This window comes from Pyricularia grisea, chromosome I (assembly GCF_004355905.1).
Source record: "Pyricularia grisea strain NI907 chromosome I, whole genome shotgun sequence".
Taxonomy (NCBI): Eukaryota; Fungi; Ascomycota; class Sordariomycetes; order Magnaporthales; family Pyriculariaceae; genus Pyricularia; species Pyricularia grisea.
The window spans coordinates 1,192,141-1,214,947 of record NC_044973.1 but is presented as its reverse complement, the minus strand read 5'-3'; the positions used below and the strand labels follow the sequence as shown (position 1 = coordinate 1,214,947).

Here is a 22,807-nt window from a genome sequence, read left to right as displayed (position 1 = left end):
ATTATTTCGTTAAACGATTTTAATACCACCGTAATTTTTTTTACAAACGGTAAATTTATTTACGACGGGTATAACGATACGGGCCGCGGCTACGTAAAACCTATATAATATTCCGATTATTTATAATATCCGTTTAAAAAAAATAGGGCCGCGGCCACGTTAAGCCTATATAATATTCCAAATCCTCGAAATATACGTTTAAAACCGAAACGATCGGGCGGTTAATTTCGGCGGAAATAAGGCCCAATTTATTTAATATAATATTAATAATATAATAATATTCGTTCGCGTAAAAAATTCCGTAACCGTACCTAACCCTTTTACCCCCGTAATAATAAAAACGGTAAAAAAATTATTTTTATTTAAAAAATTGGATTTTTTTAAATAATATATAAAAAATTTAGCTTTTTTATCCCCGTAATAATAAGGACGGTAAATAAATTATTTTACCCAGGGCGTTGGATTTTTTTAAATGGGATATAAAAAATGGATTATAAACGAAATACGGGATAATTTCGCGTTATTATAAAATTATATATATAATAAAAATATAACGGGGTAAATATTATTTTTTGGAAATTATAAATAGGCTGGCGTTAACCTTTTTTGGGGTTTTTTTCGTATTTATATTTATTTATAAAAACGTAATAAAGTACGATTATATATATATAATTTATATAATTAATTGGCCGTTTTCCCGCAATTTTTATATTATTGCAAATACCGTAACGATTATTATAATCGGGTTATATTTTATTTTTTTATTGGGCCGTTAAAAAAATATTTTCGCCGTTATATAAAAATAACGTTCCAACGTTTTCGTATATATTTATATAAAAAATATAAAAAATATATATTAATTTTTATAAATATTTTTTCGTAGTACCAATATTAAAAAAACCGTTGGAAAATTTTTAAAAATTTGCCGTATTACCCGTAAATATGGTGGTAAATTGGGCTATTAGCGAAAAAAAATCGGGATTTTATACCCGTATTTTTACGGAATTATATTTGGTTTAATAATTCCGTTATCGATTTCGTATTATTAACGAATTCGTATATAATTATAATATTTATCGTTTAATCCGTTATCGTTTGCGCCGCTTTTTTCCGTTTTAATTATTTAATTAATTGGCCGGTTGCGAAAATTTTGTAATATTTATATCCCCGCGTTTTTTCGCCCGTTTTTATTGGATATAAAATTCGTAATTTTTTACGTTATATTCGTGGATTTTGGAAAATTTAATTAAAAAATAATCGCCGTATTATTTAAATTATAAATATAATTATATAATTGGGAAATATTTTAATAAATTTTTTTTCGTCCAGGCCTTATTGTAAAAATGGACGAATGTTTTGGCGAAAATGCCGGTTTTTGGTTATAATAACGCTAATTGCGAAGGTAGATTATATAGGCGTCGCGGGTTTGGAAATAACGTAATTATTACAAAATAGGTACTTTATTTTTCCAATTGTTGGAATATATAAGCTTTTTTAGAATTTCTTTTGGGTAATTTATACGGTTATTTTTTTACAAATAAAATTAATAAAACCCCGATATTATATTGGTAAACGTTATAATAATTTTTAAAATAATTTATTATATTGGGTAATATTATTTTTTATATAAAATCCAAAATAACGCGCCGAAAATAAAAAACGTTTGTAAAAATGTATATATTTGGTATTTACTATTTTAATTTTTTTTTATTAATTATATTTTGTAACGACTAATAAAAAAAATTTATGGTTTAAATATACCGAAAAGGCCGGTTTGGGGGGGTTTTACCGGTTATAGGCTATTATTTTCGTTTAAATTTAATTTAGGTATATTTCAGAAATTTATAGAAAAAATCGCGTTTATAAATACGTCGAAAAATCCAATTACGTGGTTTATAAATTATTACCATTTTTTCGTAATACCGCGGGCGTTTTGGCTGGTTTAATTGTAGGTTTTAACCTGGTTAAGTTATATTTCGCGGTTAAATTTTAAATATTAAAATACCAATAAAACGCAAAAAAATATGCGGTTTTTTTAAAATTGGACCCGCGTACGGCTTTTCCAAACTTTTACTATAGGTCCGCGGGGTCGTTTAATATTAACGTTCTATATTATATTACGCGTTTTACGTTTTATATATTTATATTTATACCCAAAAATAAGGTCGTAAATATAATTCGGATTTTGGATTCCGGTTTGGAAAAATCTTTATAAATTTTAATTTTATCGATTTTTGGTATAAATAAATCGTACCGAATAATAATATTAATAACGTTTCGCTTATTAAAACCTCGGGAAATAAGGTTTTTTATTAGGAATTGGCGTATTTAAATAATACGGTTTTTACTATTTATATATACGATAATTTTAGGGATTTGGAAGGCGGTTAATAGGGTAATATCCGCGGTTAAAAAAAGGAAACGTTTATAATTATTAACGAATAATTTACGTTCCAAACATTATATTATAATTTTTATATCGGACCTATTAAAGGAAATACGGATAAATTGCATTATTTTTTTATAATAAAATTGGTCGAAAATATAAGTTTTAATTTTTATTGTAAAAATTGCGGTATATTTAAATATAAATACGGTTTTTAATATAATTGTCCGAATTATACGTAATATAAAAAACGTTTTCCTAAAATTTTTTTATTATAAAATTATATAAAATTCGTTAATGGTAAATAACGCGATACGTTGGTGGAAAATGGAATTTTGTAAAAGTTTAAAAAATCGGTAATTGGTAATTTATTTTGGATTTAATAAAATATATATATATTCGTAAATAATATACGGATTTTAAAAATTATCGTATTATAAACGGTTAATTTTGGTAATTGGCCCGGAATATTTATATTTATATTTATTATAAATTGGTCGATTAATTTGGAATTGGCGGCGGGATACCGTTATATATTACGGAATTATTTTTCCCCCAATTTATTTAATAAAATAATTTAAATAATAATCGCGTTATTCCGAATAACGGATATGGTTTATAATATTAAACTTTTACCGTAACCCGTTTTCGCGAATAATATAACGTTTACTATGTAATAAAAAACGCGGTATATATAGTTAATTTAATCGTAATAAGGGATTCGCGGGGGAATATTGGGTAATATTTATATATTTAAAAAACGTATGGCAATTAAAAAAACAAATTTGTATTGGAATATTGGATTACCTAATATTTTGGTTTGTTTATATAATTCCGGAAAGGTATTAATAATAGTTAAACCGTGGTTCGAACCGGTAGCGAAATTGGGATCGTTTGGAATTACGTTAATTTGGTTTAAAAAAAAGGTATATACGGAGGAATATTTAGGTATAATATATATATAATTTCGTCGATATAACGAAAGGTTTGGGGGAATAATAATTTTTTTTTTTAAAGATTATACCGTATATACGCTATTATATCGCCCTACGAATTAAGGATAATAAATCCTTTTATTTATTAATAAATATTTTTATATATAAATATTACCCTCGTTTTTACGATTTTTTATATATTATTTTCGACGGGTTTTATATGGTTAAAAGAAAATAAAAGGTTAATATCGAGATTATTAACGGTTTAAAAAACACCAACCTCCATTTAAAAATAATAGGAGGCCTATATTAAATTTTTAATCGAACGGAAATATCGTAAATTTTTCAATTTAAGGTAAAAACCCTGCTAATTCCTATTTTTAACGATATATTTAATTATTTTTATTATACGTTATCGCGAAGTTATTACGCAATAAAACTGTTTAAAATGGCGAAATTACTTCCACTTAAACCCAAAATAAACAAGTTGTCCTTAAACCTAAACCAAAGTAATTTTTGGTTAAACCCACAGGTATAAGCAAAGCTACGAATTAAGCCACGGCTTAATTAGTAGAGCTCGCGTTTAGGAATAAGCCTTGAGACTATTCCATGGTATAATCTCTTCGATCCGGATTGCCGGAAGTGCGGGGTAGAACCACGTGACCGGTTCTGCCACGCAGGGCTGGCTGGAACCGTTCACCTGGATTACTTATTGCACTTATTGCACTTATAAGAAAATGCGATAATACCGGGAATCGAACTTATGCACTTTATATTATTGTTATATTTATTATTATATGAATTATACCACTAAGCTATATTACTTATTTGTCTTATTTGCTTTATTGTAAAAAAGACGTAATATTTAAAGTTTTGTGCGTGTATGCGTTTTATTTATTTATTTTGTTTATTTATTTATTTTGGGTATAGGGTAGCCTTATAAAATCGGCTCCTATTAACAAATTTAAATAGTTTTTAAAATCGTTTGGGCGACCTTTTTAATAATTAATTAATAAAAATTAACGATTTTATTGGCCCGTATATATGGATAATAGACCGCCCAAACGTTGGATTTACGATAATTTCGTCGATTTTTAATAAATTTGTACCAACGGGTTCGTCGTTTTGGGTTACGGTTATATAATGGTAAAATACCACGCAAATGGTTTAAATAATTTATTGGGTTAAAAATATGGTTATATAATAATATATATAAAAAAGGGGCTTTTTTAATATTAAAAAAATATATTACGAACGTGGTTCCGGTTTTATTTAATTAACGTTTTTATTAATAATAATAACAGCTATTTTTAACCTATTACCATTATAAATACGGCCCTTTTTCCTATTTAAATTACCACAAAAATACGTAATTTAAATTACGTATTTTTATAGTAATCCAAATAGGAAATCTACGTATTATATAACGGTTTTTGCTAATTTTCGAAAAAAATATATAATACTATTGCAAAGAAATCCGGCCTGTGGCCTTTAGGTTTTATTAACGCCGGATTTACGGCGTAAAAGAGGGTGAAACCCATTTTTCCTGCTCCTTTTGGTAAGATTAACAAAAAAAAATCGTTGTTATGGACGAGAAGATTACACCCTTAGTTTAGGTTTAAGGACAATTTGTTTATTTTGGGCTTAAGTGGAGGTAATTTCTAGTTTCAGGGCTTATCCCTAAACCGCGAGTTCCACAATTAAACCGTGGCTTAATTCGTGGCTTTGTTTTGTACCTGTGGGTCCAACCAAAAATCACTCTGGTTCAGGTCTAAAAACAATTTGTTCATTTTCGTCGCAAATGGAGGTAATTTCGCCAATTCGGCGACCGACATTCCGTTATAATTAATTAAATAAAAATCGTAAAAATAAACGGTTTGTACGGTAAATATAATAATTAACGAAATAATTAATAACGATTTAATTTATATTTTTAATCGTTATATTGGTTAAATTGGAATATGGGTGGCTTTAATTCGCAAATGGAGGTTGGATTTTTAAAAAAAATTGGAATTTTTCGATTTTTTTTAATTATATTTTTATTTTTAAATATAATTTAAAAAGTTTTGTACGTGGAAGGTAAAATATACGTATATACTATATATATAAGTTTTTATTAATATATTACGTAATATAAAGTGTTAAATATTCGAATAGGTAAAATATTAAATATTTTTAATAAATTTTACAATCGAAATAGGTTTATATTTTTACCAATTTTAACAATATTAAAACCAACATTTTAGCGATTATATAACCAGTAAAAACAAACGTCCACGTGATTTTTTTTTGTAAATATTACTAAAATTGCGTATTTTATATATAAATTTAATAAAATTTATATATTTTTAAATTTTATTTTATATTTATTTTAAATAAAATAAAAAAATAAAAGTTATTTTATTTTTATATAGAATTAATATAAAGGTTTATTATATCGAAATTTCTTATTATAAAACCTTTTATTAATAAATATATCAATTATTAAATACTTATATAAAATATTAAATTTAACGTATATTTATAAAAATAAAAAAATAACGAGCGATAATTTGGAAAAAAAAATTATACGTGGGTATTAATATAATTATATTTATTATTATATAAATATAAAAAATTTATATATATTATTATTTATATATAAATTTTTAAATAGGGCGTTAAAAATAATAATATTATTATTTAATTTTATTTTTATTTTTATATAACGTAAATAAATATAAGGTTTAAACCATTAAAAAGCCCTAATTCCAAATTTTATACCGATATTTTGATTATATTTTTACGATTTTTATTTAATTAAATATTTGTAAATAAAAAATACACAGTTAAAAAACTGTATCGCCGTTGCGCATACAGTGCGTGCACGGTGCGTATACTGTGCGATAACCTCCATTTGCGGCGATAATCAACAACATGTCCTCAGACTAAAACGGGCGCGATCTTTTCGGCCAATTTGATTGGTCGAAAAGCCGTGTGGCTAAAAGGTACATGGAGCGTCCGGTCCACCACTGCGAAGCAGGGGTGGTCTAGTCTGAGCACTGAGACTAAACCACACCATTTATTACACCCACTTACCGCAATACTTACCACCTACCACCTACCGTAATACCTACCATCTACCACCTACCGCAATACCTACCACCTACCGCACCATTTACCCTTTGAAAATTTTGCCAATTGAATCAAATCACGTGACCGCCCTAATTTTAACCCTTGATTTTGATTTTAATCCCTGTCGGCCAGGCCCGCTGTTGTTGATTCATGCATTCTGTCCAATTTAGCCGAAAACCCCACCCAAAAAGTACCCAGTGCAGACATCTGCTGTGTGGATCAAAAAAAGGGTGCTGGCTAAGGAATCGTGGGTGATCTTTAACGTGGCCCAAAATCAATTATTGTTTAACCCCGTAAGAAAGGCAAAGGTCAAAGCGTTATTAGGTTTCCACATTTACGCTTATACGACTGACTAATCAACGCATCAGGTCGCAATAATGGAACATAGTATCGCTATCACTGGGAACTCTTTGACGCTTTATTTCGGGGCCACACGCAGCCAAATTGTTGTGCGCCGCACGTTTAGTTGAACATTCAACGCTAAATGTAAAGTTTCGTGCCCATTCATCGATGGGAACACGCGATGGGTGGTTACGGGTACCGACATGGCTAAAGAGGGCCCGGAATGTGAAATAAAAGAGAAAAAGTATTGAAATACCACGGGTGCAGGCAAAAAAAACCACCCCTTGCCACCGTATATGTATACGTGGGCCTTCACCGACCTAACTGTCCGCGGGGAGCTTCGGGTACCTACCGCATAATAAACTTATTCTTCTTGCAAATAACTATTCCCCAAATCGGGAATACCGACAAGGTCCACAACGCTGTGCTAACTGTTCAGGGATGGGGATTTTTACCCCTACCACCATAGTATACCAAGTAAATAATTTTAATACAATGTCCCATGGGTTTCCGAGCCTTGTCTCGGATTTTAGCACCGAGGTTGGGTATAAATAAACGGATCTTATTAACGGGATTGTTGCATTTTATGGCATTTTATGGCATTTTATGCTTTCGTGTATAACATTGTATAAGGGCCATATGGAGCGCAAGCATACCCATGATAGCCGGCAATGGTAGAAAACAAGGACCCACATGAGTATAATGAGAATGCACGCTCGTTTGGTTATCCTTTCGACGCATGTTGCAGGTTTAGCCATGTTCAAATAATGAAGCAGTGGATGGAAGTTTTGCCACCTGAATTATCGTAACCAAATGCCCAAATGCCCAAACGCCAATGAAATCCATCATGTTGGGAAATATTTAGTCGCAGTGCCCTACCCAGTTAAACTCGGCACTGAAACCATTGACGGCGCGCGCATATTGACGGCGGATAAGTGACGACAATTCCGCGCCACATCCATGAACTCATCTCGAATCCGTAGTTTGCACTGTCGTCTACTTAGCCAGAGCCGGAGATAGTCCAAACCTGTATGAAACTCGATACAAAGTAAACTAGAAGAGATATATTGCCATAACTGTGGCCTTTTTTGTCGAACGCTCAAGCTGCTATCCAACACGCAGAAGTATATTTTCCATTGGACGATACCCACCATGCCAAGTTTATGCAGCTGACTGACAGCCTGTCTAGTGGCTGCAATGGCCGAAAATGGGGTGTCGATCAGACATTTTTGGCGGCGATAAGATTTCCGGGTGGCTGCGTCCAAAATCCCGACTGATCTGGGGGTTCGTTTGGATCCATCAGCCAGCAATTCAGTATGCGTCGCGGAGGCGGGAGGGACCAGATGGGAGAGATCTGACAAGAAACAGGGAGGTTTGCATCGCAGGCTTGCGGGTCTCATGCTCCCCAGTCCGACATCCTGAAGGCCTTGCGCAACATTGAAGCGGAAGAGTCTCTTCTCTTCTCGCAGTAATGCAGTCTCCATCTTTGGCTTAAACCTTCTGCGGTCTATTCAGTCTCGGTCGCGATTGTCACGCGTGTGCCCAAGACGAGCTTATCTAAATGGCCCACCCACTATAATCTTGTCGCCTAGGTTGCCTGTCCCAATAGAAACTTAAAATATGACTAACAGATTCGAATCGCCGTTTTTGTAGCACCAGAAGTCCATGGCCTCTCGGTCTACTTGCTCGACTGGGCTGTTTGCTCCTAACGGTCGATCGCAGTCATGAAGTCAAAGACAATTAGAATTTTGGACTTGACATGCAACAAGGGCGGAGGATAGTCTCATGGGTAACCTAATGAGCTATAATGTCACGCGGGCCATTGCCTTTGTTCGCTACTCGTAAATTTCTTGCATTGAAATCGACCCTGGCTGCTGCTTACATGCAGTTGAAAAGTTAAATCCTTTGGCTCCCTTCATCATTCTCAAATGCCTCTCAAGTGAAGTCGTCATTTGCCCAATGAATTATTGCGCAAAGATTGACGATACATTTGGCACTCCAACCACCGCCTCCCTCATCTGTTCATCTCTCTCCACCGCTCTGGTTGCTCACGCTCGAAACCTCTTGCTCACGCTCGAAACCTCTTGCTCACGCTCGAAACCTCTTGCTCACGCTCGAAACCTCTTGCTCACGCTCGAAACCTCTTGCTCAAGGCTCCTTTCTTGGTGCCGCTGTTTCCGCCGGAAGCACCCGTGGGAGGCATGTTCAACTGCTTACGAGAAGTATCACTACCTGGTTGGACCTTGGTACGGCTGCCGATAGCAGCAGTGGCGGGAGTGAGCTGACCATCGGTCTGAGTAAGTGGCGCGATAGCACCGCTCTTAGCTGGAGCAATCTTGGCCCCGGCTCCGCTGGCTTCAGTCGTGCCTTTGTTCCCCCTAGAACTTCCCTTCGTCATCCCGGCCATCCTGGTTGCAGGCTCCCTACCTGCGGCCAAACCGGCAGGATTTGTCTTCACGCCAGTATTTCCGGTCTGGGCTCTCCCCGCTGTCGAAGGCCTCCTTGAGAGAGTGCAAAAGCCCCCAGCTCCACGCTTGGTTAGTTAATGCAGGGGACATGTGGGATCAACATGGTCGAATTGTAAGGCTTCCCATCTGCCGATTGTGGGATTTCCCTGGACGATAACATGAGTGGGCGCATTGTAGCCTATGGTTGCGAGGAGCTGTTTGCAACCATGGTTTTCATCTCCGTCCTCGTGGCAGTTAGGGTCATGCGGGTCACAAGGCGCCTCGACTCTACCAAAACTTGAAAATGCGACGAACTTGGTCTTTGATGGCTCCGGCCACTTGAACTCTTGGGAGCCTTGTGACCTTTGGTGCTCGTCAAACAGCCGGACCGCCGTCACTTCGGCGCATGTGCCGCCCCTGATATGCTCTCCCCCGAGCTGGTGCATCCAGTAATCGGGAGAATTCGCAATGAACCTTGGTGGGGGACCGGACGAGATAAGATCTGTTTTGAGGAAATAGTTCTTGCCTTGTCCTCCCCCCTTGACGGAGCTGCCAAAGTAGATGTAATCCCCGTAGCGCATTGCCGACATCATGCCGGGATACTTTCTTTTTTGGTTCTTTGTCAAGCTCCCCGTCACCTCGTCCATGGCCTTTACGGCGGCGAAGATGATTTCTCCATCAGTTAGGGTTGCACCCACGCCTGCTCCAAGCTTGATTGCAATCCCATAGGCTTTCCAGTCTGTTTCTGCACTTGGTACGTGCCTTACGAGATTTTCGGGAGGCGAGAGCTTTTTGAGCCCAAAGTCCTTCACTGCGAGTCCGAAGCTGCTCAAGGCCAGCACGACGGTGATTGAAAGTTGCATCTTTTATGTTTGGCTCTCAACGCCAAGTCAACCGTTCGTAAAAGTGTGAAAAGTATACGTTGTTAGCTGAAATAAGATAAAGGGATAGAAGTGTAACGAAACGGTGAAGAGGTAGGTAGGTAAGTAAGTGTTAAACAGTGAAGGCTGTAGCTGTGGTATGCTATTCGTAACAATTTCACTTGTAATGAAGGCCATTTTGGGCGGTTATATATCTCATTAGATTGCATTGTCTGCATTGGGACCCGGCGATCGAGTGTTTGTTGGAGGCTCTGATGAAATTTCTGACATCCTTACTAAGCTAAAAGGAGGAAAAACACTTTCTCAAAGACCCGCGCTTACTACTATATGCCCTGAGGTTACTTGCTTGAGCTTGCGAGTGGATATCTTTCCAAAGGCGCAGTACCTGGGCCATGTCAGTACGAGTCAAGGGCTGGATACGAAGCTGGGATAGCATACGACTCTACTTACAACTTTGCCAAATAGCCTCGCCGTTGTTTGGTTCACTATGGAGTCTCCCCACTGCAGTATGTAGTAATCATTCGGGTGCCGCCATAAAAATAGGGCTACGTTACAGATCGATCACCCACGGTTCCTTAGCCAGCTTTTTTTGTAATCCATACTGCAGATATCTACCATAGTACACTAGGAACTTTTTGGGTGGCGTTTTCGGTCAGGCTGGACAATGCATAAACTAATAACAGCGGACCTGGTCACAAACACAATAGGAATTAAAAGGATAAAGTTTGAAAACAACCACGGTAAAGCCGAAAAGATAGCAGTGGGTTTTGAAAGCGATTTAAGCGTTTTTTTTCAGTTTTTTTTTTTCTAAAAATAGGCCAAGTTTCGGTAAAGAATTGATTAAATGTATAATGCGGTGCGTGGTGCGGTAGATGGTGTAGTAGTTTGGAAGTTTGGAAATAGCTTTATATAACGGCTGGCCGGCGCGTGATTGGCCGAAAAAAAACGGGCTTACCGTTTTAGGCAAAATCTTTACTGCCTAGAACTAGTCTAATGGTAGAATTTGATCCACATGTATAATATGGGGTTAGACGGGGTTGGGTGGGCTTTTGGTGGGTAAAAGTTTTAACCCGTATTTATTCAATGGTCACGTTGTGTGGATCACAAAAAAGCGTTGGTTAAGAATCGTGGGTGATTTATAATGTAGCCCTAAAAATAGCTGTTACGACAGACAGACGATCCAGTAAAATTCAATTGTCCCCAACTTCTATCGTGTGTTTATTTTCTTAAAGCGGATATAAGAGTACAGAGAATTGGTCCGACAGTTGTAGGTCTTGCGATTGACATTTATTCTCTCTCTTCACCGCCCGCCATGATGTTAGGTGCCAAGCGTATCAACATCCTAGACCTTCCTGCTGAGGTCTTGTTTCACATTTTCTCGATCGTCAAATTCGATTCTCCTTTTGACCTTGACGGGCTGCACTACTTTGAGAACTTGACCCAAAACACGTCCGATATCAAAAGTCTGCGACTTGTATGCCGGACGTTTGCTTCTACTTGCAACCCTCTACTGTTACCAGTGGTGTCCTGTTCTCTTCTGGACCCTGAAGCTACCGACATCAACAAGTTGGAAAAAATCTCCCAAAATGGCGACTTCTCGTCCTCTGTCCGAGTGGTGCACGTTCGCCTCGGTTTTTATGATCCTGTCATTGCCGCCAGTCTAGGAAATCTCGCCCTTTATCTCTCTTGGGCCTGGGAAGAGTTTGTTACGGAACAACACGGCATTCCATTCGGTCGCGTCAGCAAAATCGTCCGAGGATGGACGTTAGAAAACCAAACCGACTATGAGAGTTTACAGATCCTCAGGCCAATATATAACGAATACAAGCGCCGTTACTTGCTCCAGCTGGAATTACACAGGTCTGGAAGCGCGCTCCGTCGCCTGGCACAGGCCATGGCCCGGATGCCCGCCGCGACTCGATTGGTACTTGACGACGAACAGCCCTGCGCATCATCGCGGCTGGGACCGCTCATGCTTGCTAGTCTGGGCAAAGCCTATGGCCCAAATTACGACGACCTGTCGTGTCTTGCAGCTCCTATGAGCTGGCTTGATTGCTGGCAGCTCAAGACCAAGTTCGACCGCTCTCCATTCGATGAGTGCAGGCCGCCGATCGATATACTCATCAACTTACCAGTTATGATCCACCGGGCCGGCATTAGACTGACAGGGTTTCGCGTACTTAATCTCCAGATTCCCAGTTACGTTCCAGCGTGGGATATGCTAGACAGAGCCGAGGAAATGGCCGATCCGGTTGATCTCGCCAAACCTGCCGAGCTTATCGAAGCGTGTCGTTCACTGAAAGTCCTCGAAATCACCCCAGAATACTGGCTGGGTGGCTGTATGCGATCCGGCGGAAAATACATGGCCGCTGCTCACAACCGGTCATGCTTCAGCTGGCCTGTCCGGGACCCGACGCGCAGGCTGCGGCCGTGGACCCTTTTCTTCGACATTGTGCGATGTATGCTCTCTGAGACCCTTCGGCAAATTCACCTGGACTCTCCGATCCTACCATTCAACCCGATCATAGAAGGCTTTTGGCCGCCGTCGCTCGACCTCCACTTCGAATTCGACTTTGGGCAAAGGATGTTCGCCGACCATCCCACCCCAGACCTTGAGGTTCTCCATCTTTCCAACACGGATATAGGTGTGCCATTTGGGCTGGGTGCTTTGTTACGAGGCGCGGGGCGGCTGCGTGAAGTGCGTCTTTCGGACGTGCAGGTTGGACCGCTTGCCAGCCTGGACGGACACCCTTCGGAAGATGGCTGGGCCTGGCTGATTCAAGTACTAAGGGAGGTGTTCCCTCGCATGTACCAGAACTGGTCGGCGACAGGTAGCAGTCGGTCGGATGTGGTACCGAGTGCAAATCTGGTCTTGCTGGAACATATCAGCTGGATGGAGTACACTGGGTCACCGACAAGGTTGGAGACACTTGCCAAGTCGCTTTTCGAGGACAAGCTAGACCATGGCTTCACTGCGGTGGAAAACTACATCAGGGGTGCGGCGGACATCAATCCTTTGGTGGAGGCGTACGAGAGGTATCCGGTGGATGATTGGGATAATTACAGTACATTTGCATTTTGAGCAGTATCCCCCGCACCCAAGGCCCCTATGGTACTATAAAGGTGGATAGATGTCCGGGAGCTTGAAGGATTGGTGAAGGGCCACCGAAAGCTACCGGCAGCAGATCGACCTAGGGGAATAGTAGGACCCATTTCCGAGAACAACCAGCGGAGGCAGGTGATGCGTCGAGAGTTGAAGCGTTCCGGTATCATATATGTAATGCGAGCTTCGCGCCCTGGATCAGGCCATGGCTTGCCGCTTGTTTCTCGGTCGCCGGTAGGGCGTCAACGAACTAGGCAATCCTAAAATAAAGTAATTAAACATGCTTATTTATGTCTTAGCCAAGGACTAAAGAGACATTTTTGTGCGGTAAACCGTCCCATGCGTCTGCCAACACCTCCCCACATGCCCGTCGATATGCGACGCCATCTATCCACTCTCCCCAGAGAACGACGTAAACGTCATGTTTTGGCAGTGAAGGCACAAACTTATTATTTTCTTCATTCCAAGGCCTTCTATAACATCGTAACTTGTATATAGCCACCAGGTCAATGGGAACACCTAGAGATACGTCGGATGGACTTGAAGGAAATTGATCCAAGAAGCCTTCGTTGTGCAGCTTGAGCGTACCAGCAACCTCCTTTTGACTGTTGACCAATCTTGCAATGTTGCCTTGTCCAGCCTGATAGCCCCAAAGCGTTACCTTGATAGTGTCGCAGAAGAGATATTCTGTCTGTTCTGGTATGGAAGGGAGGGTCATTTCATTTATTTCCGTTACAGGAAACGGATAGTGCGACTCGCCGGACTGGGGCCCAAATAGCATGGAATCGTACCTGTAACAGAATCCTTCGTATCCATCCACGTAAGGGATTGGCGCGCCTGTCAAACTATCTACGACTCCGGCGGCTTGACGTGTCCATCCCGGGAGCAAAGGCTTGGTCGCATCTCTATAACTCTCGGGATTCTCGAGCCGCGTTGAGCTAATCCTTTGTCTTCTTGGTGGTGGAGTTGTGGGCGATGGGCCTGTATTCCTAACATTCGATGATTGGTATTGTTTCGTCGACCCCATGAGCCAACCGCTGGAATCGCATCAACTCTGACAAGCCAAAAGGTACCTTCCCTCGCCAGGCGATCCATGACCAAGATGAGAGATACGATGGAGACAAGCAGTTCTCTGCGGATCTGATGGATCCGATACGATGATGCAGGTTGGTAGAAGGCCAGCTAGGTTGCCACCCGAGGACCCGTTCGAAGAACATGATAGGAATACCGTAGAGGAAGCCCCCCTCGAAAGAACGACTGAGAACTGACAACAATCCCGAGGCACCTGGAAGGGCATCTTCTTCACGCCGCAACCTCTTGCTGTTGCACATACGAATGATGTCCGAAAGACTGGGCAAACATGGAACGCCCGTCAAAATAAAGCTTAGATTTCCATCCGTCCTGGTGTCCGCTTTGACTCCATGCACGAGCTCCTCATGCCAGGTGCTACAAGAGCATTCCCAATGTATCTCTTTGCGGTTGAGGATTATACGACGTGGAGACCTGATAGGTCCATCCTCACTCGTAATAAGGAGTCTCACTGTTCCAAGTGAGATATGAAGTGTTCCTAACGAGGAGCTGTTCGTTTCCAAAAGTAACGGTTTTTTGTTTCAGCTTCCGCGGGCCAGACACACCCCGAAGCCCAAGCAAGCCAACGCTGGCGTCTTCATCCGTGGCAATGATGGTGACAACGGCAGAAGCATAGATGGCCCCAATCATCTTGAGCTCCTCTCGAGTGATTTTGGGATCGTGGTTTAAAACGCATAGCACGTCTACCCATGGATAAATCTCGCCAATGAAAGAAGTCAGGTATATCGCATGCTCGATGATGGGGGGGATGGGCCGAGCGATTTCTGGTTTGTCGAGGGCCAGACTTTCTTGAAGAGCATCCAGCATACCGGCATCGATATGCATCCCTTTGTATTTGCCGTACGGGTAGCTCAGCGCTACGTATCCCTGCGGCTGGTTACCTGGGACCAGACACCTTTTTCAACATCGACCAGCCATGCAGGCCGTGTATCCCATATTTTTATTGGGTTGTCGCACATCGTCCCATGCAATGTAAAACAGTCGTTTTTCCACTGCCTTGAAATTTCCAAATCAAGCCAAGATGATTCTGCGGTACGGATCTTGATCGGAAAAGAGCTTCCGGATATTGCTGCAAATCGTGCAGTCCAAGGGCGAGTGTGAGTACGGCGATACATTAGTATCATCATTTGATTTCTCCATTGATGCTATTTCCGACCGTGTTATAAGGATCATTATGACAACATATGAATTCCAGATAGGAATCGATAGCGGTATCACGACGTATGTTGCTTGAAGACGCAGGGTTGGCTGTTATGTCAATCTCTGTGCGGGGGAAGGAGGGGGTTGTCGCACCCACTTGCTGACGAGAAATCCGCTCGTAATAGCCAAAACTTGGAGATAAGCCTGCCGCCCATGTCTCCCACCTGCAATGCCGGAAGCGTGATGGAAAAGCGTCAGTGAATATTCCGATTGTGAATACCCGCTTCTGACACCTAGGATGGACCAAGTTTATATCGACCACGATTGCTGGTGAGAAACGGACATAATATTACAAAGGCACTTTAGTCGATTTGAGACAAGCGAGGGTGAAGCTTATGCAAACTCTGCATGGCCCACTTCAATTTTGGGCTTATTTGGACAATGTACAGTGAACAAAGGAATGAACTGATGCCGGACTCCAGATTCAAAAGTGAGCCCCCACGGCAAGCCAGTTATTATCCATACACAATGCATCATTGTAGTGCACTGCCATGGACTGCTTTTATTTTCCACCTCATCATACAGGGAACCGTCTCAATGGTTTTCCCCGGCCAAAAGCCAACCTCGATCAGCCCAACCCCGACCATCCTCGAGTTGGAGCCACGAGCAGGTTCCCAGCCCACGCCCTTCATTGATGTGGATGGCCTTGTCAAGAACAATATCGTTATCACCACGTCAAGCGGGCAGCTCAGCGCAATGACCGCATGCGGCTACGTAGATGGGGATTTGAAGAGTGTACGCGGTATTCCGCCTGGGTGGGACTGCCGCGTCGACCTACAAAACTCTTTCTTCGGCCTGTGCGAGACTAAAGTCACATCTGTGAAGGATTGCGGTTTTGTACACGCCTGCGTGGATTCATCCAAGTGCACTAGTGGTTGTGGCAATTTCGACCCTAAGTTTAGTTCAGGCTCCGGCTACCGCCAGATAACATGGTACGGCTGCATTCCCCCCTCCCCGTCGGTATTTCGCAGGCTCGTGCTTACATAACCGTGGGACACGATTACAGTGACAGCGACTCAAATATCCCCCACTGCTGGGATGTCGTGCTTGACGTCGCGCCAGAGTCGCAATATACCTGGCACGCCTGTGGCCCCTTTTCCAGCACTACACATACCTATTTGCTCACCACGACATCACCATCCGGTGCAAGCATAGTAGCCTCTAGCTCTTCGCAGACTACTCCGACCACGGCATTGGGGGGCAATTCGACAAGCGGCAACGATGCCGATAGTGGACAGGATGCGCAAAGCAACAATCGCGGGCAAAGCGATACAAACAACGCTGCCCCGATCGGCGTTATAGTGGGCGCATCGCTCGCCGGTCTTGTGGTACTTTGCTGCACGATTCTGTTGGCTTTGTGGATTGCCAAGAGGCGCGGCAGCAAGGATGCCAGCGCGGGTATGTCGGGTCTGAGCCGACAAAAGCAACGGAAACAATGTTCGCCCCAACAGTCGCCGGTCTCATGGCCCGGGTCTTACATGGAGTCCAAACAATTGGATGGCTCGTCGCGGCCGGTGGAAATTGGTCCCGGACAGCACTTGGATTTAACCAACTGTAGCGAGTTGCCAGCAGCGAGTACTTACGCGGAGATGGAAGCACCGGGGCAGAATAGATATCCAGAACACAACCCCGTTTTACAAGAAACTAGACCTTTGTAAGTATGTTTGAACATACGAACTTGGTCAGAAAATGATGAGTTCTCTCTGATTGTTATCAAAATTGATGACCAAGTAGAAGTAAGGAAACACTGTAAAGTTTTATCGGTTGAGTTGTTGTTTCTTGCAGAAAAAGAAGGAACTGTCTGTTCATAATTACGTTGCATTTGCGCATGCATTACTTATTGAGAGTCAACAGCGGGACAGGTCCATATAAAGGGTCTATCTCCGTTGCATGAACCTATAGCCTTACTTGGGTAACCTTTACTACGTTACCACTTCGATCAACAGAATAGGAAACAGTCGATACCAATTGCTTGGTTAGTCGGCTAATCCGTCATTGGGCTAGAGGCATCCGTTTTTCTATTCATATTAACTAGGGTTATTTATGAAGCCAATTTGTAATTTCTCAAATACGGAACACATATTATCAAGGCAAGATAGTCTGAATTGTTAGCTTTCTCAACCGACGTTTTGTTTGGGGCTAGCAATAAAGGTATTGTAACAGCTTTAAATACCGGTTGGAGCGTTGCGATTTAAACCCCCTGAAACCTTTACTACCTGGGCTATATCGCTAGCCAACTTGTTCTGAACCGCTATTTCAACGGAACCGGGGAAAGAGTCCTACACACCTCCCCCTGGATGAATATACCAGCGAGAACTGGCCGATTTTGTTTAAATAAATCGAAAGTCCGCAAACCGGGGATAAACACAAGTAAAATACCTGATAATGTTTGTTCGCGGGCAGACATGCGTGTGGGTAGATCACGTGTGGTAACACGTGATCTTAGAACACGTAGCAAGGATTTTAACGGATCTTTGCAGGATTGTAAATAGTTACAAAACGATAAATAGCATGTATAAAAATACCGTTTATTTGTTATATTGTTTTTACCGATCGCAGCGATCATTTTATTCCTATTAATACTAATTAATATTATTAATATAGGCAATACAAATAAGCTAAATAAAGGTATTCGAATTATTAATTTTTTTAATTAACGTTATATTTGGGGTTAGCAACGAAAAATATTGTAATAATTACAAATACCGTATATTAACGTATTTAGGATTTGTAAATTATTATTACGTAAATTTTTAAAAATACCGGTTAAATTATTATAGTTTAAATTTTTTGGAATTTTTACCATCCGGGTTATACCGCTAGCCAAACCCCTATTCCGAACCGTTATTTTAAACGAAAAACGGCGTTATATCGGATATTAATACGATAAACCCAAATATACCGCTTATACCATTTACAATACCGAAAATATTCGAAAACCTTAACGAAAACGAATTTTTAAATCGTATATTTAGAAAATTGGGGATTTGTTCCAATAATTAAAAAAAATCGATATAAAAACGTTAAAAGCCGGGTTAGAAAATTTATCCGAATATTTAAACTAAATAATAATTACGTAAAAAAACGTATAAATTATTAAAATAATTTGCGATTTTGAAAAATTTATAATATTTAAAAAAGGTAACCGGTTATTGGAATATTATATCGAAAAATTTAAAGGTTGGAAAAAAGAAAATTTTAATAAATATAATAAAAGGTTTATACGAATTTTAAAGGATTATTTACAAAATTATAAAATTATAATACCAGGTCGAAAATACGGAAAAATAGGCCGAAAATTAATAAATATTATAAAAATTGTAAAAAAAAAACCGCAAACGGTAATTACGTAAAACCGTAATTTTAACGAGCCTTTAATTAAAAAAATAAAAAATCGTATTTTATTATTTATTAATTTATAGCCCGTATATTTTACGCCTAAAATAAATTTTTAGGGGCCCGACCTAAAATTACGGTTATTACCCAATATATAATACGATTATACCCATTATTTATTTACCGTTCCCGGGAAATAACCGTTTGGTAATATAAGGCCGTTTAACGAAAAATATAAAAAAAATTTTTAAAATAAACGGATAAATATTTAAAAAAAATAATTAATTATATACGAAACCTTTTAAACGTATAATTATTATATTACGGTATAAAATATTATTATATATAAACGTTTGTTATTTATTTAAATACCCAATTAAACGTTTCCGTTTACCACGTTAAAAATTTTTTTACAAATTTAGAAAAAAAATAATAATTATTTAAAAAATTTATACGATTTTTTGGATAAAAAAATATTTAATTTTACAAATATTTACCAAATAATATAAAGCGAAATTTTCCAAATATACGCCGTATTTCGGTAAATTTTAAAAAAAAAATTAACGATTATTTCCGGATATATATAAATAAAAATAAAATTTTTAAAAATATATATTTACGTTTAAAAAAAAAGTTCGATACCGATTTTATCCGCCAATAATATTATTTAAATTGGAATTTAATTACGTTTTATTCCGTAAAAAATAAACCCGAAAATATAAATAAAACCCCAAAATAAATTTTGGAATTTTTTTTCGATAAATTATAACGGTATTAAAAAATTATAAAATTAAATTATTAATTTAAATACCAATTTGTTAATAATATAATACGGATTATATAAAAAATACCAAAATTAAAATTAACATTTGTAAATACGAAAAAAAAATCGTACGAAAAGTTTTACAATTAATTACGCCGGTTTATAATTATCGAAAATAAATTATAAACCAGCGGCCAATATTTTGTTAATCGCAAATACTATATAATAGTTCGAAACGAACGGCCATTATACCGTAAATAATTGGATCTAAAAATTCGAACGAAATTAGGGATTAAACCCCAGGGAAAAAGGGTATAAAAAAAGGGAGGATATTATATTTATAAAAAAAAAATTACAAATTATAAAAATATATTAAAAAGGAATAACGCGTTGAAAAAAAGCGCTGGAAACGCGAATAAAAAAATTATGGCCAAAATATACGAGATTATAAAACGTTTTTGCAAATCGCGGAGGGATTTAACGAAAATTTGGGTAATAGTAATTTAAAAATATTAAAGGGTTATTTAATAAAATTTATAAACGAAAAATCTATTATAATTAGCTATTATATAATAATATAGGGTATAAAATTTTTAATAAACGAATTTTTTAAATATAGGTTTAACGTTATATAAAAACAGGAAATAACGTAATTAATTAATCGTTTAAATTATATATTTATACAAACCAATATAAAATGGGAAAATTCTTTACCAAATACCGGCGCGGTTAAATATTTAACGGTAAAATTTAGGCAATTTATAATATTATAACGATATAAAATAAACCTGTATATAAATTAATAACGTATTGGAAAAATATATATACGTTTTAACCAAAATGGCGTGGTAATATCGGTGGGGATTGCCGATATATTTACCTTTATAGGGATAATTACGTTTTATATTATAAAAATAAATATACCGTTTTTAATATTGTTAAAAAATATGGATAAATTGTAGGCTTATTATAATAATGTCCGAAACGAAATTATTTACGGTAACGGTAAGCGAATATTTATGGAACGGAAAAAAAAGCACCCCTGGTTTTATTTGGATAATACCGCGTAAAGGATTATATTTTTTACCGATTTTAAAATTACGGGAGCGTTTTTAACGGAAAAAAAGCTGCGGCGAATTTATAAACGTTTTAAATACCCTTTTATTAATAAATTTTAACGCTTATTATAACGTATAAACGAAAACGCGGATTTTAAAACAATTTAAATAATTAATAAGGTATGCTATTTTTACCAGAAAAAAGGAAAATTACCGTAACGTTTTAAATTTGCCCTAAAAAAGGATATTGTAACGGATTCGTGCTAAATATACGTATTATATAACGTGTTAAAACGACGGGAATATACGTAACCCTCCTTTATATAAACACCCTCCCAATACGAATAAACAACGGTTTTATACCTTTATCCTTTAATTTTAATAATAATTCCATTTAGGAATTTAACAATTACAAGGCCGTTGGTTTACCCCTTTATATTTATTAAAATTCGTTTTTTTTTCGATTATTTATAAATTTACCACCAATAGTTAAAAATACCGTCCCAATAATAAGAATTACCTTTTAAAAAATATGGCGGATAATTAACGAATTACAAAAAAAAATCCAATTCCTTTAATCGGATATTCCAATAACGTTAACCGCGGCCGAAGCCCTTTAAATTACATTACCGTTTCGACGGAAACTTTTTCGGAACCCCCCATTGTACGATAATTTACTAACGTTATTTACGGTTTAACGTTATATTATAAAATATAAATTACGGCGGGACGCGGATTTTATCGGTAATTACCGAAATTAATACAAATATTTTTAAACAAATTTAAAATTTACCGTCCAAAAAATCGTCCGTTTTTATTACGAAATCGGCGGTAAAAATAAAATTTATAATTACGTCGATTTTTTGGAATATTTGGAACGTATATACGATAATTTTTATAAACGTACCCAAATTTTCGCCAAATTTAAATCGTTAAAAATAAAATTAAACCAATTTTTCGCCCAATTTATTATAATTTTCGAAAAAATTTTAATAACGGCGGGCGGATTTTTTTAATCGGATAAAATACGGATAAATTTTTTACGTTTTAAAATTTTGGCCCAAATTAAAAAAATATACGTAAAACGGAATACCGTAAATAATTTATATTTCGACGCGGTAGTAATTTATCGCCAAATGGCCCAAAATTTAAAGGTTTTCGATTTGGAAAAACGGTATAATTAATACCGCATTTAAATAATTATAATTTTAAAGTTTATAAACGACGGAAATATTTTAATAACGGACGTTAACGTTTTAAAAATAAATAAATATAATTTGCCCAAAAATAAACGCCGATACGGACGTTTTCCGGTTCCAACGACGACGGGGGGCGAAATAAAATAACGCGTTTTTTGGGTTTTATAAAAGGAATATTAACGTCGGCGTAAATTAAAAACGTATTTCCGTTACGGAAATGTTATTTACCAGATAATAAATTATAGGTTTGTAACGGTATTACGTCCAAATACGACGGTTACCGCAATATTATTTAAAAATTTTTAACAAAAAAACAAATAATTTTTAATACGAAATTTAATTAGGGGTTTAAACCGGGTAATACGAAAAAAATAAAAGCCGTAAAAACGGTAAAAATAATAACCGACGGCGGCGAAAAAAAAATTTACTAAATTATAAATAATTTATTTTTTTTTATCCCCGTTTTTTTAAATAATTTACAATTCGTTAATATATAAATAAATTTAAATTACAAATATTACGCGGCGATAAACGAAAAATGCGCGGTTCGGTTACGGGTTAATAAATTTCCGTTACCTACCCCGCGTTAATTAGGTACCGTATTAAATCGCGTATTTTTAATAATATGGAAAATTACAAAATACAAAATAAACGTAAACAAATAGGTAATACCGATATTATTTTATATTATTTTAGGTTTAATCCGGAACGTAATATTGGGTTTTTTTTGGATAATATATAAAAGGATTTTTTTCGAAACCGATTATAATAAATTTCGTATTGGGATAATAAAGGAAATATTAATCCGTAAATTATTAACGCGACGGATTTAAAATAAATTTACCGTAATTATTGGTAACGTATTTTTAACGGCCTATAAAAAAGTAAAACGGAATATCCCCGGATAAATAAAATTTATAACGATTTTTTTAAGTAAAATAACCCAAATTTTAA

General features: G+C 37.5%; 4 protein-coding genes across 4 annotated transcripts; 2 read left to right on the top strand and 2 right to left on the bottom strand.

Annotated features, from left to right (window-relative positions):
• Positions 1–8,905: 8,905 nt before the first annotated feature.
• On the bottom strand, positions 8,906–10,087 carry PgNI_05439 (uncharacterized protein; the record flags this gene model as incomplete). Its single annotated transcript, XM_031125470.1, has 2 exons — positions 8,906–9,310; positions 9,347–10,087. 2 exons carry the CDS (start codon positions 10,085–10,087, stop codon positions 8,906–8,908), a joined length of 1,146 nt encoding a protein of 381 aa, XP_030982241.1.
• A 1,330-nt stretch (positions 10,088–11,417) lies between these two features.
• PgNI_05438 (uncharacterized protein) lies at positions 11,418–13,187 on the top strand (the record flags this gene model as incomplete). The annotated part of the gene is made up of 1 exon (XM_031125469.1): positions 11,418–13,187. The coding sequence occupies one exon, from the start codon at positions 11,418–11,420 to the stop codon at positions 13,185–13,187; it is 1,770 nt and encodes a 589-aa protein (XP_030982247.1).
• A 1,539-nt stretch (positions 13,188–14,726) lies between these two features.
• Positions 14,727–15,122, bottom strand: PgNI_05437 (uncharacterized protein; the record flags this gene model as incomplete). The annotated part of the gene is made up of 1 exon (XM_031125468.1): positions 14,727–15,122. The coding sequence occupies one exon, from the start codon at positions 15,120–15,122 to the stop codon at positions 14,727–14,729; it is 396 nt and encodes a 131-aa protein (XP_030982251.1).
• Positions 15,123–15,965: 843 nt separating this feature from the next.
• On the top strand, positions 15,966–17,155 carry PgNI_05436 (uncharacterized protein; the record flags this gene model as incomplete). The annotated part of the gene is given in 2 exon segments (XM_031125467.1): positions 15,966–16,457; positions 16,469–17,155. The coding sequence occupies 2 exon segments, from the start codon at positions 15,966–15,968 to the stop codon at positions 17,153–17,155; spliced, it is 1,179 nt and encodes a 392-aa protein (XP_030981954.1).
• Between the last annotated feature and the right edge of the window lie 5,652 nt (positions 17,156–22,807).